Below are 18513 nucleotides of genomic sequence, written 5' to 3' on the forward strand. Positions count from 1 at the left end.
CACTGACTTAATTTTATTTAAATTATATCATTAACCCGACTTAAGTTAGTTCAAAAATGTTTTACCAATTTTACCAATACGAAAATTTCAACGGATATTCCGGCACCTCCAGCAGGCCAACCCGTAACTTTCTGCCCTACAACTTTTTAAAAGACACCACTGTCGTATCTGTTAACCGCGTTATAGAAATATTGTGGCATTCGCGCTATAGAAATCCGCGTTCTTCGAATCCGTGTTTACACATCTTGACTGCTTTCCGAAACAATCTAGGTAAAGAAAATGCTATTAATTTGTTCACTTTTAATAGAAAATTTGATGCTCTTTCCAAATATATAATAATATTCGGGGGTTTCTCAATGATTTTTCAAGTTCAAACACAAATACTGTGCAAATAAGAGTCAAAACGTTGTAACGTCACGGCGGAATGTGTCATATATAGATGTAACCTAACTTACGTCTGATTTTTCGCCCAAAAATAATATTACGCGATGCAGTAGATTTACTTATAAAACATTTTTATAGCCTTACGAACTATCGAACTATTCTTTACATAAAATTCACCAGACAGAATATAATAATTCTGCAGAGCTTCCTTTTGGTCGGTGTTAAGTCAGACCGGACCAAGTCGCAAAATTTAAAAAAATTAATGACAGCAAACGATCCAGAATTTTCTAAGCTATGTTTTACTCTAATCAGATTACAGCAATGTTGTAAACAGTCGGAGTTATGAGATGATTTCGAACAATTAATAACTATAAACCGGTGACCGGACGAGATCCATAAATACGATAGCCATACGGACGGTTGCCATACGTACGAATGCCATAATGTATGTTTGCCATGGCATTCGTCTGTATGGCTCCCGTCCATTATGTCAAACATACATTATGGCATTCGTCTCTATGGCATTCGTACGTATGGCAAACGTATATATGGCTGATGGGGTGTCGTCTCTATTAATCGAACTTTTGCCCCGTCCGTGAATCGCACTTTTACTAGGTGGTGACAACCGGTCCAGCGTTACATAACCGTACATACATTCATTCATTCATTACATACATTCCTGGGATACATAACCGTAAATATTAGCTTTCTTCACAAAGCTCTATATCAAATTAAAAACGCATATATCTGTAGCTTCAATATTATATATTACTGCGGCATACATATAAACTTCAAAATATGTTACATCAAAACAAGCCAAATGAGATTTCGAATCAGGCTATAACTTGAATAATTAATTCAATCACATTTCTAAGTGATCGAACAAGACCTATTTGCACTCATAAGATCAGTCTTTGGCTTCTTGATTCAATAAACATGCTATCGTTCCCTAACAGATATGTAATTCTGCCGATTAAAATTTTCGTGCTACAGTCGATTCATAACAGTCGTTTCGCGACAAATATCTTACGGCTTGGAAGACTCTCATAATTGTCACCGCTACTTTTAGATGCCGAAGAAGGCACAAAAAAATGAAAATGTTGCAGTCATAACAATCCGGCATAGATCATTACACGGGAGCTCCTAACCACACTTTTTTGACAGCACTTGGTGGTTTGTTTACATGGTGTTAAAGTTTGAATTGAGTTTTCTATCTTTGTCCGGCAGATAATGATACAAAATTATAGTTTTTATTTAAGAGAAAGCACCTTACATGCATTTTAAAGCAACTGATGCAGTAATCCTTCACGAAATTTTAAATCGAAACTGCTGGATGTGACAAAAAACATGTAAACAAAGCACCAAGTGGTGTCATTTGACGGCAAAATGACGTCATCGCAAAATGATCTATAAGTTATTTCCAACGACAGTGGTTGAACAAACCCCCGATTGTAGACTTCGGCCTGTTCTTGTTTAGCATTGTGCTTCTCTGTTCTCAGTACGTTTTGAATGGGATTTCGTCACAGTGGTGCGTGCAGGCATAACGAACGCAGGCAAATAGTAGAAACTGCTTTGAACGACAATCATTGAAAAGAGAGTACTTTTCGATAGCCTGTCTGTGTGTGTGTGTATGTGTGTATGTGTGTGTGTGTGTATGTGCGCGACGCAACTTTTCTATCGCCTGTTTCTCGGAGATGGCTAAACCGATTTGTTCGCTTTTACTTTTGTTTGAAAAGTATTATTGCATGGTAAATCACTATTGAATTGTTTCGCGGTCCGACATTTCGTTTGAAAGTTATAAGTAAAAATGTAAAAATTACGTAACACGATTTTCTCCGGAACTACATGACCGATTTCAACGACCTTAGTACCAAATGAAAGCTCTTATTAACGCTAAAATTTTCACAAAGTTTTATTGAAAACAAATAAGTAGTTTAAAAGATATATTTAAAAAACCTGTTTTGACAAGGTAATAATTATCGCCTGTTTCTCAGAGATGACCAAACCGATGTATGTGCTATTAATCTCATTTGAAAGGTAAGACAGCCTAATAGATCACTATTGATTTGTTTTTTGATTGGTCGTTTAGTTTGAAAGTTATGAGCAATCGTATACAACACATTAAAAATCACAATAATTTTAAACAATTTCATCTAAGATAATTTATCTAGTTTAAATTATTTTGGCATCAAATTAGAGGTTTTAATGCTGTTAATATATTTGCAAAATTTCAGAAGAATTGGTTCTGCCGGTCGAAAGATATTAACCCTCGAACACTCGCGCCAACTTTTGTAACACGGTTACTCGCGCTCACAATAGCCCAAAACAAAAAAAACGTGCGCACAAGAGTTTTGACTGGGAAAACCTGGTTTTAGGTTTATCGAACCTTTGGAAGGGTTTCTTGAAATTGAATGCTCTATTGTCTGGTAGAATTTAAACTTTGACTAATCCCCCTAAAAGTGATATAACACATTGATGTGTTCCGTAAAGTTCCAGAGCATATTATTACAAGAAATTTTACTGAAGACAGCAACCTTCTATCTCTTCAGCGAAGATAGAAAAATCTTATTTATTGTACTTGAATATGTAATACCAGTTTTTCCATTTTAGCTCGTTTTGTACTTGTTGTATGACTTTTTCATGTACTACAAAGTTGTAAAAACAGTAAAAATACATAACTTCGCTGAATATAGTATACCTCTATGTTTGCTTGTTTAGGAACTGTAGAACTTTGATTATTTAAAATACCCTAATTTTGACCCCGAATTACTCGATTACCAACAGACGGATACATTTTAAACATATTACATTTCTCGGGTAATTTTTCAAACAGACCCATGTAACAATGAGAGATTCTCTTTGCGTCTCCTCTCTTCCGCTTTTCACGGCTACACAAATGCATAAAAAAGCAAATTTTCAACACATTTAGCTAACTAGTAACTCTGGTAACCGATTCAGGTAAAGCTGATGTGTTAAAAAACAGAAGAGACATGAAGAGAATCTCTCATTGTCACATAGATTTATATGAAAAATTACCCGAGATTTGCTGATAGTTTTGCTGCATACAGACACTATTTTTCCATATGAAGAAACGAGAGAAAATTCCAGTTGGGGCCAATTCCGGTACACCTTACATGCTGATAGCTTCGTTTCTGTGATGGCAGTTTGTGCTGATCTTTCCCAATAATTTAAAGTATTAATGCATTGAATAATAATGACATTCGGCTCATAACAAGTTTATTGAAGAATATACGTTAGATAAACAACGATTTGTAACTTTATAACAATATGGCGTTCAAAATACAAAATACAACAGCGTGAGTAACCGAAGGTTAATAAAAATTATTGAAATTTATTCTAGAAAACTTTATTGATGTGAATCAAATAGAATGGCATTACAAGAAATTATGCATAGTTCTAAAACCTATAAACTAGACCTTTACTACGCAATGTATAAAAAAAATGTTGCACTCGATCCAGCTTCGTGGCCTACGGGATTGATGTTTCGTGAATTTGTGGAATATGCAAAAAACTAAAATGTGACGATATGCCTGCTATCATCAATGAACACGAGCCTGCTTTTAATGAATCGATGCGACTTCTTGTGGATGGTGGGGGCCCTCGGGCTTCTGCCAGAGGCGAGTATTTTATTAGTTCTTCACCGCAACCCGTACTGTGTCATGATACCTTTCAGCACGCTGCACTAAACTCGAATCACATTTGGTACTACTATCAGAACGTCCGCGGATTACGTACCAAAATTGACGATATTTTTCTGGCGACTAATGACTGCAACTTCGACGTGATCTTGCTAACCGAGACTGGACTGGACGACCGTATTAACTCTCAACAACTATTCAGCGACTCATTTGTGGTTTTTCGATGCGACAGAAGTGCTGTTAACAGCAACAAAAAATCTTTTGGTGGTGTGCTGATTGCCATTTCCAAACGATATCCGTGTGCACTACTGGAAACCTCTCACGGTACCCATCTTGAACAGGTATGCGTAAGAACCGTCATTAATGGTTTGCGGATTCTCCTTTGTGCCGTATATATTCCTCCAGATAGAGCAAATGACGCTGCTACACTAGATATGCATATTGCCTCGGTCGCTGAGTTGTGCGACAAGAGGATAGCAGGTGACGTCATCTTAGTGTGTGGTGACTTTAATCAGCCACGCATCAGATGGGCTCACGACAGTTTATCGTGCTCCAACTCATCCCAATTGCCAGCTGCGAGCGCTGCACTGCTTGATGGCATGGACTATTTGAATATGCGCCAGGCAAATTTTCAATTCAACCATCTCGACCGTGTGCTCGATTTAGTGTTTTGTTCTTCTGAGCAATACTGCGTGGTTGATACTTGTGCCAACCCTTTTGTTCCTGTCGATCCGTATCATCCCCCGCTTGCTATTTCTATGTTAGTTGAAGGCAGAAACAACACCGCTCACGTTTTGCCTGCAAATAGCACGGGTGGTTTGAATTACCGAAAAATTGACTTTGTCGCTTTAATCGATTTCTTACGAAATATTGAGTGGGAGACTTTGTTTGTGGAGAATGATGTCGATGATCTTGCTAGGATCTTTAATGACACAATATATCAATGGCTGAGGTCCAACTTACCGCTTGTGAAGAAGCCTGCTTCACCTCCGTGGAATACCCCTCGCCTACGTGCATTAAAGCGACTGCGCAACATTTGGCTGCGTAGACATCGACACCTTCGAAGTGACGAGACTAGACGCAATTTTAAACGAACAAGTGCTGATTTTCGACGACTGAATGCCAGATTATACAAAAGCTATGTCTTGCGTGTGCAAACTGACATCCGCCGGAATCCGAACCAATTTTGGAATTTTGTGAATTCCAAGCGAAAGAATTGTGTTATTCCTTCGAATGTTTGCCTCGATGGTGTTGTGGCAACATCGACATCGGACTCGTGTGAACTATTTGCAAAGTTTTTCGCTTCAGTTTTTGCCGATAGTGCTGCCTCTGATTTAGAAGCTGAGATTGCCTCAGAATCTGTACCGCTTAATTTGGTTGATCTGAGCACATTTGAAATCACGACGGATATGATCGTTCTCGCCGCAAAAAAACTAAAATCCTCGTTCTCTGCTGGTCCAGATGGGATTCCAGCAATTGTTTACCGCCGCTGCGCAGATGTATTGGCTGAACCGTTATGTCGTATATTTAATAAATCGTTCGATCAAAGAAAATTTCCGGCGATCTGGAAGCAATCTTACATGTTCCCAGTATTCAAAAGCGGCAACCGGAAAAATGTTAGAAATTATCGTGGTATAACTAGCCTCTCCGCATCGTGTAAGGTTTTTGAAATAATTGTAAGCGCTGTTGTTCTTGCTCATACGAAAAGCTACATTTCATTCGATCAGCATGGATTTATGCCAGGACTATCCGTTTGCACTAATCTTTTGCATTTTACGTCGACGTGCATCTCGCTTATGGAGCAGAAATCCCAAATCGACGTAGTTTACACCGATCTGAAGGCTGCGTTTGACCGCATTGATCATCGAATACTTTTACGGAAACTCTCCCGGCTCGGTGCATCGGATCATTTCGTGGAGTGGCTGAGTTCCTACTTAAGCGATCGAACGCTACGTGTACAGCTTAACTCATGTTTTTCCTCCGCATTCGTCAACAAATCGGGTGTACCTCAGGGTAGTAACATGGGCCCTCTGCTCTTTTCGTTGTACTTCAACGACGTAACTTTACTTTTGGGCAATGGATGTAAATTAATGTACGCGGACGATTTAAAACTATATCTTGCCATTCGGTCCACCGAAGACTGCTGTTATTTGCAAAAGCTGCTGGATATTTTCGTTGACTGGTGTCGTAAGAACTGGCTCATCGTAAGCACGACAAAGTGTCAGGTTATGACATTCCACCGAACTGTCAGCCCAATATTGTTCGAGTACAACATTGATGGTCATGTACTCAAGAGAGCCGATAAGGTCAACGACCTGGGCGTTGTTCTGGACCCTAAGCTCAGTTTTAACGTTAATCGCTCGACTGTCATTTCCAAAGCGACCCGGCAGCTCGGTTTTATTTCCAAAATTGGACGGGATTTTAAAGATCCATACTGTTTGAAAGCTCTGTATTGCTCTCTGGTGAGACCGCAACTGGAAAATGCATGCCTTGTTTGGTCTCCTTATCAACTTGCCTGGACCCTGAGAGTTGAACGAGTGCAGAAGAGATTCATTCGATTAGCACTACGTAATCTTCCTTGGCGTGATCCTGTGAACCTTCCGTCGTATCCTGATCGGTGTCGCCTCATCGGTCTTGATACCTTAGAACGACGCAGGAAAATCCAGCAGGCTGTATTTGTCGCTAAAGTGCTCAACGAAGAAATTGATTCTCCGAACATTCTTTCGATGCTTGGTTTTCGTGCTCCTCAACGTTCTCTCCGTTCCGCGGGATTACTGCAACCTCAGTCACACCGTACTGTATTTGGATTCAACGAACCTATCGCTGCTTGTATCCGTGCGTTTTCCTTGGTGGAACACTTGTTTGAATTCGGTGAATCTGCAAAAACTTTTTATAATAAGGTAGTTAACAGTAGAATTTTATAAATGACTGCAATTTGCTATATCTAGTTAATATTCAATTATTGTTATTATTATTTGACCATGGACATGTTTATTTGATAAGTGATATGTAATGTGCTATTTGTAATTTGAATTTGTACATAATTAAAAGATGACGGGGTTTTTATGCCTACAAGAGGATGGCTTCTATTTGGCTTTTCCCCGTCCAAACCAATCTTCCATGGAGACCTAGCAGGTCAGATGGATATGAACCAATAAATAAATAAATAAATAAATAAATAAATATCCCTTTAAGCACGGAGGGTTTTAGTTACGATATTTTTGGTTTTTGGATAAATATAAAATTTTTTTATCGCTCGAGATACCAAAACCAGTGTATTCTACACATTGCAATAAATGTTTTCTAAATTTAGCAACCCACACAATTGTGTGGGTTCGGCCTATGCGCAAAAACGAGCCGAAAAAACGGATGCAATTAAGATATGGCCTGCAGGCTGATAAAATGTAAGTGATCTTATGTAAAATTTTCCAGAGAATCGCATGGTGCCTACCGCTTTCCTGTTTGTCATCGGAAAGTGCCCCATTTTGCTCATTTTCCCCTATTTTTACCATTTTTTGCCCTTTTTGGACTATACCAAGCCCGGCTTTGAAAAAACAAAACATGAAAACCTAATTATTTTGTGTAAAGAAGTCCACAGAATTGAATAGGGTTGATCCCGTTTAGTTTAGAGCGAGATCATCGCTTCGAGGTTCATAGACTTCAGTTTCTGAAGCAGCGGAACGGTCGCTACGTAGCTATGGAAATGCGCTCAACTTTTTGCAAGTTAAGTTTTTACTAACCTTAATACAACAGATACGCCACGTAGCCAGAGGTGGGGGCCAGGAGCCCCATCTTGGCTCCTAATACATTATATGCATATCTTACTGCTTATAAATATAATACATTATAATACATTTAATGTATTGTAGTTCTAAACGTAAAAATATGCATATAAAACAGTTAAAATCAAAATTGGGCCCCCCCTTCTGGCTACGTGGCTGAACAGATATACCGGAACGTCCAGATTGGCTTAAAACATTCAAATGTTGATCCAAGAAGTTGTCTTAGAAAATCCCATAGTTGAATACATCATTTACCACACTTCTTTATTATTTTACAATAATAAATGACCAGTTTTAGGTTCCGGTAGTACTCTAAACGGAAGTTCGATAGTGTGTAGCTTGAACGAATGCTCTACAGTATAATGTATTCGTTCTTACTGACTCAAAATGAGATGGCAGCAGCAGATTTCATTTTATTTCATCTGGTACTTATGACGCGAAAAAATAATCTCACGGCGATCTGGAATATCTCCGGGAAAATAAATCCAAAATTTGCTAATATATTTTTTCATTGAAGGTCAATCTAAGGTGGTACTTTGAACACAAGTTGTATAAAATTCAATCAATAAATAGTTAAGATAGAGCCAAAAGTGTAACGGCAAGTATAATAATTTTTGAAGTCCCGGCGGGAACGTAAAGGTAAAAGTAGGTATACAATAAGGCCGAACCTACACAATTGTGTAGGTATGAAAAACAATGTGCATAAGTAAGTTGTAAAAGTTATTTTCCATAAATTTTTAATTACATCAATTAGAAATACTTATTACCAATATTTTTTTATCTAAGCAATTTCGAAATACGGATCCAATAAGAAAATACGACAGATAAAACTTTTTGCTGTTTTCACAAGATTTTGAAGACTAGACAATAATTAATCCAAATACAAAATAAAACTTATTTTCAGCTATTTTCTATTTTTTCTGCGAGTTACGATGTTTACATAAGAGATTGGCGCCATATATGTAATAGTACGACGTTTAGAAAGGAAAGGAAAATTTTTTAAAAGTAGTCATGTCTCACCTACACAATTGTGTGGGCTCGGGCTTAAAGGGATATGGTAAAGAATAATATTTGCTCTTACAACCTACTTTTACTTGCACTTACTCAAATTATTAACAACTTACTTATCCTTACTCAGCAATTTCATGAAAAAAGGATCTACCAAAATTTATAAGTGCTCCTATTTTGTTCAAATTTTGTAAACATATTCAATTTTCAAAATTTTTATCTAAACCAACGCACTACGCAACGTTAACCAATAGATGAATTATGCTCCGAAAACGTGTCGATTTCTATCTCAAATATCAAGTAAGACCGTGTAACAAAGGTTCCTTTCACCACTAGGTGGATTAAATCGGGTTTTTTGTTAATGTCTAACCTCATGGGGCTGTCAGAGAGTGGGGAAGTGGTTTCTATATGAAAGCACAATTTTTAGTATTAGTCTACAGTGTAATGTTCAGTATGCAGAAAACCCGAATCAATTCGCCCTTCACGTTATCGAGAATAAAATATTAAAATGAGGCAATCAAAATGATAACAATATTGCTTTGCTACCCGGACAGCACAAGAAGGCCGGATCATGGATTTAATTATGGTAATGGCTAATGCCGGATTTTTTGGTGTGCTTTCAGCGTATAAAGACATAAAAAGCATGGCAAGAGTATTAATTTTCACTTTTTGGGTGCGCAGAATTAGGAGCAAATATGCGCAGAATTAGGAACATGGGCATGAAAGTGTGCAGAATTAGGCACCGTGGATAAGTTTACAAAACGAAAATACTCAATTGTTGGTCGACTTATAATTCCCATATTTTATAGACCGTAGCACTACACGTTGCTGCTATCCACGTTGTTAATTTAAATCTAGGATACTTAGAATAGCGGAAGAAACATATATATATACCGTTTAAGTTCTATTTTGGAGATATTGCATTAAACACGAAATTTCATTCATTCAAATTATCCGTTTTTATAATTTTAATCAAAATACAGCCGAAGAGAACATTTCAGTTGCTCAGCTACACATTTCAAAACTCTGCTTAACTTTTTTATTTTTGATGCATAACAGCATCATTTGTACCGTAGCGCCACTACATGTCAAACGAAACCGATATTCGTCAATAAATATCGAAAACAATTGGCATCTCGAATTATTTTTTATGGGGTTTCTATGACATGTCATCGGAAACTACTTTAAGTTTGAAAATATACTTATCCGTGCTTATCCTTTGTAAATCCAAATCAGCGGGACAATTCCACCAGTTCGGAATGTTTACTTCAACGTACTGGCTGCATTCCGGGAAGCAGCTAGACAAAGACTCAAAGAAACGGAAGAACAAGAAATAATCGAACCAATAACTACAGCACCGACTTCGATCAGTGGTATGTTAGCTGTCCCAGAAGGGAAAACGGATTTTCGATTGGACGTAAACATGCGCGCAGCCAACAGAGCAATTAAACGCGAATACTTTCGCATGCGTCTCATTGACGATATGAGAATAAAGCTCCACGGAGCAAAGTACTTCTCAAAGCTAGATTTGAGTAATGCATTCTACCACCTTGAATAAAGCTCGAGGTTATCTGCCCGATCTATAAAACGGGCGACAAGTTGGACTGTGAGAACTATCGAGCGATCACCGTTCTCAATACCGCCTATAAAGTGCTGTCCCAAAACATTTTCCGCCGACTATCACTAATTGCGAACAAATTTGTAGGAACTTATCAAGCCGGTTTCGTCGAAGGTCGATCTACAACGGATCAAATATTTACACTGTGGCAAATCTTCCAAAAGGGCCGTGAATACAGAGTTCCCACGCATCATTTGTTCGTTGACTTCAAAGCCGCATCATATGATACCATCGACCGGAAAGAGCTATGGAAAATCATGGACGAGAACAGCTTCCCCAGGAAGTTCATCAAACTAATTAAATTTACGATGGATGGTACACAGTGCTGTGTTGGATTGTCAAGTTCATTCGAATCACACAGAGGACTTCGTCAAGGTGATGGTCTTTCATGCCTGCTGTTCAACATAGCGCTACAAGGTGTTATGAACCGAGCGGATATCAACACGTGGGCCACGATATTCAACAAATCTAGTCAATTCGTCTGCTTTGCCGATGACATGGATATTATCGGCAGAACATCTGTGGCGGTGGCTGAACAGTACACCAGACTAAAGCGCGAAGCAGAAAAAATTGGATTAAAAGTAAATACGTCTAAAACAAAGTACAAGCTGGCCAGCGGAACCGAGGCCGAACGACACCGCTTGGGCAGTAGTATATTGATCGACGGCGATGAGTTTGAGGTAGTCGATGAATTTGTCTACCTTGGCTCACTGGTAACGATGGACAATGATACCAGCCGTGAGATTCGGAGGCGTATTATCAGCGGAAGTCGTGCTTGCTATGGGATTCACAAGCAATTGCAGCCGAGCAGCCTAACTTCCCGTACAAAGTGCATCCTGTACAAGACGCTTATTAGACCAGTTGTTCTCTACGAGCATGAAACATGGACAATGCTCGGGAGGACCTGCGAGTGTTCGGAGTTTTCGAACGACGAGTGCTAAGAACGATCTTCGGCGGCGTACAGGAGAACGGAGTATGGAGACGGAGGATGAACCATGAACTCGCACAGCTCTATGGCGAACCCAGTATCCAGAAGGTGGCTAAAGCTGGACGGATACGATGGGCAGGACATGTTGCAAGAATGCCGGACAACTACCCTGCAAAGATGGTGTTCACCTCAAATCGGCTAGGAACAAGACGACCAGGAGCGCAGCGAGCCAGATGGTTAGACCAGGTGGAGCGAGATCTGGCGGAGAGTACTCGGTGTCCGAGGAATTGGAGAGCGGTAGCCCTCAACCGAGTTACATGGAGAAACTTTGTTCAACAGGATTTGTCTTAGGACGGCAAGCCACCTAAACCTTATAAATTGGATGGATGGTGCACTAATTAATTTAATGAAATCCAAACGAGCGGCTCTAAGAAAAATGCGTCGTGAAGGGTCAGATAAAAATGTGGCTCATTATAAAGAAGTTCTACGAATGTTCAAAGCGGCTCACCGAGAAGAATATGAGATATATTTATACTATATGAGACAAAGTAATATAAAAGGTAACCCGAAATATTTCTGGAATTTCGTACATAATAGAAGGAAAAACTCTAGTATTCCGAATCACGTTAAATACAAGGACATTACAGCTACTGGTGCTCACCCGTCAACTAACCTTTTTGCGGAGCATGTCACCTTCGTCTGCTAACAATATACCATATCAAGACAGTAGTGCTGAGGTGTACCAACTATCGCAAAATAGTATTCGCAGACTGGACAAAGATCTAGCACCTGGCCCCGACACACTACCGAACAATGCGTCTCTCACTTTCGGTTACTTTCCCTCGATTTGGAAGGTTTCTCGAATTAATTTTTTGAAACGATGGTTCTACAATTGATGAAGGGACGGTAAGGGAAAGAAATGAAAATTTTTGGTGAAGGAGGGGAACAGCGGAAAGGGAAGGGGGGGGGATATTGGTAGTGACTACATTTTCATTTCTTTCCCTTACCGTCCCTTCATCAATTGTAGAACCATCGTTTCAAAAAATATTAGTATAACTAGTCATTTTGTTTTCTTAATCGTAATACTCACGTTACTGTTTTCTCCAACTTTAAAAGAGCAATATCGTTATAAGAGAGCGAAAACTTGTAATCGGGATGCCGGAATATTTGAACAATCTTCAACTGCTGAGCGAACTGGTCGTCCTTATCACTGAGAATATCAATGTCTCCCAAGCGAACCACATCCGGAGGTACTTTACTGGAAGACATTTAAAAAGTTACAATTTTGCATCAAATCAAAGTGATGACATACTTGTCTAAAGTGCAATGAGCCGCAGTCAGTACGTAGTTCTCCCAAATTAAAGATCCTCCACAATTCCAATAAATAGTATTATTCGGTTGTGTCCATCCGATGGCCGCCATATGGCCAAATTCTTCCAAGTAAGTTGGGCTGCCAGCAGAGAGTGCGCTTACAGATCCATAGCCTTCGGATACTTTCTCAGGAACCACAGGAATGCCTGAAAACTCAAATTTCATTTCATCAATAGCGTATTTTTTTCCTGTGCTGTTGAGCAATATCACTGTAACTAGCGGGCAGAGCAAACCTGCAGCAACGTTGAGACTCCCCTTGCCACTACCCTGCCCTGGGTTGGTTCATGCTCAAGGCTCACGGCTACCGGTCAAAAATCTACTTAAAATCAATATCAAGTAAGTCCTTCTACTGACACATAATTAATCTCACTTTCTTAGTGTCTATCCCCTACCACTTTTACTGTTGTTCAATGACTTTGGGCCCCTTTTCCATGTTGCCGTCTCCTAAATCCGCCTTTACACCTTGTGGACACCAATACAGCTTTTTTCGGATGTTGCACTTCTTCATCGATAGATGTTCCTGATACTGCCAACGAATCGGGATGAAAATCGAAAATGATTTCAATGTATATTATTATATGAGGAAACCTCGAGTGCACAAAATGATTGGTTTGACGGGGAATGCCAACAAGCGATAGAGAGGAAAATGAAAAAGTTGTAAGCACATCCACGAGAGAGAATTTGGTAAAGTATCGACGAGCGTCGAATGAGTTGACCACGAGGACCTAAGGAGGCAAAAGCGCCAGAAGGAAGACAAAGATCGTCAGGGGCCGTGCAATTATTACGTAAGGCCTTTTTCCTCATTTTTGAACCCCCCCTCCCCCCTATATAAGATTTTGTAAGATTTTGGACAATCCCCCCTCTCCCCGTAAAAAATCTTAGTAAGATTTTTTGAAACATCCAAATTCAAGATTTATTTAAAGAGCTAGACATTGAAAGAATATTGAAACAGTCAACAAAGTTCAAACAAGTTCATAAAAACCAAAGTTCAAACATATTCATAAAAAAAACAAACAATATCAATTATCCGTTGTAAATCCCTTTATGGCCCACGAACAGAACATATTTCAGCATTGAGGTTGTCAATAAATGTTGGTGTATGCTCAGAAACTCTCTAGCGTTCACTTAATTCGCATTGATCCAATCTAAATCGTCTGAACACGTGTCCTCGTCAAGTAGTGTACAAAGAACTTCTTTGCCTCTTCTAGATGACACGCGACATGGTCTTATGTTGGAATTGGCACTGAGTTGCGTCTAATGTACAGATCTGTAATGACCATCCGCGGTTTCCTTTGAAGCAAAATACTGACCCCACTCTGGTCACATGCGGCAGGCAAGATCTTTGGGAGCAGAAGAACAATACATCCCAAGAAACATTTTTGTTGTATAGTAGCTTATCAAGCACTTGTTCCATTGGTACAGCTATACATTAGTTGAGTAAGCTACTTTTATACAAAATCATGATATCATCATCATCATCATCATCATCATCATCATCATCATCATCATCATCATCATAAGGGATTACGTTTGCATTGCGGGATTGGATAGGCAATTGCAACGAAATATGTTGGAATAATAGCATAATCATAAACCGATGACATCAGAGGCCCTGGAACAAGTAGGCCAACTGCTGTTTCCTTGAGTGGGCAAGGCTAAAATACTCAGCAGGTTGTTACGCGTTTCCTTGCAGCATGAAAGATTTCGGTACTTCACAACATAACTCATCAATTTAAAATTTTTTGTAACAAAACATGAGTTGCTATTAAAAATGTGACTTTTTCACAATTTTTTCGTGTGTGAAAATCTTACGTAAGAAATGGTTAAGCCCTCCTCCCCCCCCAAATGAGATTGTGCAAGATTTCGCGGAACCCCCCCTCCCCCCATTATGCCTTATGTAATTAGTGCACGGCCCCTCAGGAGCTGAAACAACTATTCCGAGCTAAAGACTTGCGAAAGTTTTACGAGAAGGTGAACCAAACTCGCAAGGACTACACACTTAATCCTGCATGTGTAGGGACGATGGAGGGGATCTAATCATAAACGAGCGCGAGTTGGTCGACAGGTGGAAGTAGTTTTTCGATGTGCGCCTCAATGGCGATTTGGCAGAAACAGACGCAGCGGAATTTTACCTACACTCAAAATAATTTTCACGTCGAAATTACGGGAAAAGTTATGTGATTATTTTCCATGAAACTTTTCCGTACCCGTATTTCCCGTACGTGAATTTCACGTAGTTTGCATTATTATGCGTGCATTTACGTGGAAATCAGATAGATGTTATTGTATTTTCCAATAATGTTCAACGATAAGCGAGGGGATGCGCTGTGCTATCCCTCGTTATGTATCTGACAGAGGATCCCGATCAGGAGTCCATTACAAGGTTATATCAGTTTTATAACACATTATGATATTTATAACATAATCTGTTACAAATTGGTAACAAATTGATCTAGAAGCAATAACAAAAAAAATTAAATTTGTAACAGATTCTGATAGTTGTAACTTATTTAGATATAAATGAGTAACATGAGTTTCGCTACTAAACATGCTAAATATCACCCTTATAACAAAACATGTTATTTGCGAAAAAATTAGTCTAATTAATATGATTATTTCAATAGTAAATATATTTCGTCGCATAACATTTATTGTATTTGTTAAAATATTTTTATTTGCTGTTACATTTTTGAAATATCTGGAAATTTTGAAAAATGTGTTACAATTTAGATAAAACCACATCAAGGCCTGTTCAGATTCAGATATTGACTAGAATAAATTTAGTTAGAAATTTTGTTATTTTAAAACCACTAACCGTCGCTCATTTATAACAACGGTTATTATCGTTTATCTAATTTGTAACAACCGTTGTTAGAAAAGTTGGTAACAAACTAGTCCATTGGTAACATAACTTGTTATAATTTTATTAGCTCCTCCTGATCGGGTATGTACTGCATTAGCGTTATATGCGAATTCAGTTTTTTTCGTTATACAGGTCGGACTCGATTATCCGGGCGAAAAAAGGACCAATCGGTGCCAATTTTGGATTTTTGTTTCTTGACCTAAAACTAATAGTCTGACAAAATTTGTTTTAAATCCGTAACGATCGATTACATGGTTCTCGGATACATCGCGCGTAGAATTACCCTAGGATATAATTTTTGATTTTAACATTAACTTGAATTAACAATAACTTGAGAACGGCTGGGCCTAAGAAAAAAGTTTATATGACATATTTTGTTCAAAATTATATGTAGAATTAGATTTTGTTTGAGTTTTGTTAAAAGAAAGTAAAATTTGGGTATTTTCGAAAAATTTATCAAATTTTAAAGATTTGTTTTAAACTCGAAGGTGTCCGTATCGAGCATAATTTAGGCTATATTATATATTAAATATTGACCTCATTTCTAAATAAGCTCTTTTGAACAGTTACGCTTGTCGAAAAAAATTAAGTTTCATAGAAAATGAATCCTTACGTGGCATCCAACACACCAGTAAAATTTCTTTTCAATTAAAAATAGTCGAAAAAATGGCTCTTTTTCCAGTGTTTTAAGCAGGAATTGCTCTGAAATATTTCAATCATAGTTTTCATAAAAAGGAGGTACTACCATTAATCGTTGGGAGGACCAATCGGTACCAAATTAGCATTTTTGCTTTCTGGTCTAAAACGAAATTTGGTCCAGATCTGCGAAGGTCAATTACACGGTTATCGGGTATAGGGTACTTCGCATACATTAACCCTAATACATAATTTTTAGATTTTATATTTGCAATTAAGTTCAATTAAGCATCAAAATGATGCGTGTAGAATATGATTTTATTAGTTTACAAAACAAAACAAATTCAAATTTCAAAGGTTTCTCTTAAACTTTTAGAAAGAGTGTTCATAAGTGGCTCTTCATCAAATTTCAGGGAAAATTTATGCTCTTTAAAATTTATTATATCTTTAAAAAAATAGGAGGGGATATTTTGAGAAAATTAACATGTTGTTATGACTTTTATCATGATTTTGCGAAGTTTTTCCTTTCAGTATAATATTTTCTGAAAATACATCTAATGTACCACATTTTTTCCTTTGATGCCATTTTGATCAAATGAGTAGTTTTAAGACATAATTTAAAAAAATCTCATTTTTAAATACGTCCTTCTGAAAAGTTATTCTTTGCGAACAAAATTATATTTAATGGAAAATGAATCCTTATGTGATATATGGTATCCAATATATCAGAAAAACTCAGAAATGCCCATATCAAATAAGATGTCAAATAAGATGGTATAACAAAGGTTCCTTTCACGACTAGGTGGATTCAATCGGGTTTTTTTTCTTAAGAAACATCAACTTTTGCACGTACTATAGCGATTTGCACAATAAGCAGTCAGCGCGTAGCTCTCCCACAATTCTATGGATGGTATCATTTGGCTGTGTTCATCCGATCCTACTTTGTGACCAAATTCTTGAAAGTTGAAAGTTGTTCTGGCAGCAGGAGCTAAGCCATGCTAGGTACTCACCGTATCTATAGTAACGTAGATTACAGTCTGAAAAATCGAGTTGAGGAGCATTAATAAATTAATTGTCCTTCTGATGAAAGTTCTTTTCCTGTACCGTCGAGCGATGTCCTTTCATTAGGAAACATTACTTGTTGGATGGACGGGACCCTGAAAGCTGGAATTGAATTCTCTAACCATTGTAACCATTGATCACCATTGACTATCGAAATAAATGTTAACACTACATGCACTAGTTTTTCTGCTTGCGACATAGTGATTAATATGTTCAAACTATTCTCGGACGTTTTTGTAACACAAAAATACAAGCTGTTCAAAATTCTATTATTTGAGTTTTAAAGTAAACCACTGGCCAGCAACGTACGACTGTGCAAAATGCGCCAATATCCTGGTTATAAATATTATTTCGACTGCAACAATCAACTGGATCGGTCGACACTGGTCGATTAGATGACATAACCGGTCACAGTCATTAAAACAGTTCATATTTAAATCGGAAGGATTTGGGCAAGAAGAATTCTGAATGAAATAAATGAATTCATTGGCGTGGTCAGATTCTGGCAGAATGTGGGGTACTAAACCTTTCCAAAACAACGGTCAGAAATTGGTCAAACAAGATAAAGTGCACACAAAAAGCAGATCCGTGGGTATAACCGTCTTTAGATATTACCCTTGTTCAGTGCAATCTTAATTCAAGACACGCTTCGAACAGACATATAAACTGTGGTTTAAAATTCCGTGTAGCAAGTCGATTAAAGCTCCACCTACCGATAAATATCATAAACAATCTCGAATGTTAACTCAGCAGTCAGCAGCTTAGAAACAGATTGTTAAAAAAGATTAGTAGCGAGTGGTAGACATATTAATATTTGTTAAAGATTTTCTAATCGCGAAAATTACTTTTTTATCTATGAAAATTTAAAATGACTTATTAACTAAACTTATTTTCTAGAGTCTAAGACTAATTTCTTAAAATTATTAGCTTAAAAGTTATTCTGCTCGCAAAGAACCACTCGACAAACATTTTTTCTGTATAATGGCTTATTAAGCGCTTATTTCCTGAACATTGGCTATATAATAGTTGAACAATCTACTATTCAAATAAAATGTTTGTTGGGCAGTTCGGAAACTAGATTGTAAGTCACAGGCAACATTACTATGAATTGTAACTTATAAAATTTAATTTAGAACTACTGATTATTCGGAAAAATTGAGTGGTTTGCTGAGAGAATTCCGAAATACACATTTCTACGAACA

The 18513-nt window shown here is 37.9% G+C and overlaps 1 protein-coding gene across 1 annotated transcript in view; it reads right to left on the reverse strand.

The window, feature by feature from the left end:
* Window positions 1-17510, reverse strand: part of LOC128740608 (uncharacterized) — a 40249-nt gene extending 22739 nt beyond the window's left edge. The window contains exons 1-4 of the mRNA XM_053836169.1: window positions 17354-17510; window positions 17260-17286; window positions 12692-12863; window positions 12470-12637 (exon numbers count right to left, since the gene is read on the reverse strand). Of these exons, the coding sequence (XP_053692144.1) occupies window positions 12470-12637; window positions 12692-12863; window positions 17260-17286; window positions 17354-17510 (524 nt within the window). The remainder of the gene's footprint in view (window positions 1-12469; window positions 12638-12691; window positions 12864-17259; window positions 17287-17353) is intronic.
* Window positions 17511-18513: the final 1003 nt, after the last annotated feature.

Source organism: Sabethes cyaneus, chromosome 3, assembly GCF_943734655.1.
Source record: "Sabethes cyaneus chromosome 3, idSabCyanKW18_F2, whole genome shotgun sequence".
NCBI lineage: Eukaryota > Metazoa > Arthropoda > Insecta > Diptera > Culicidae > Sabethes > Sabethes cyaneus.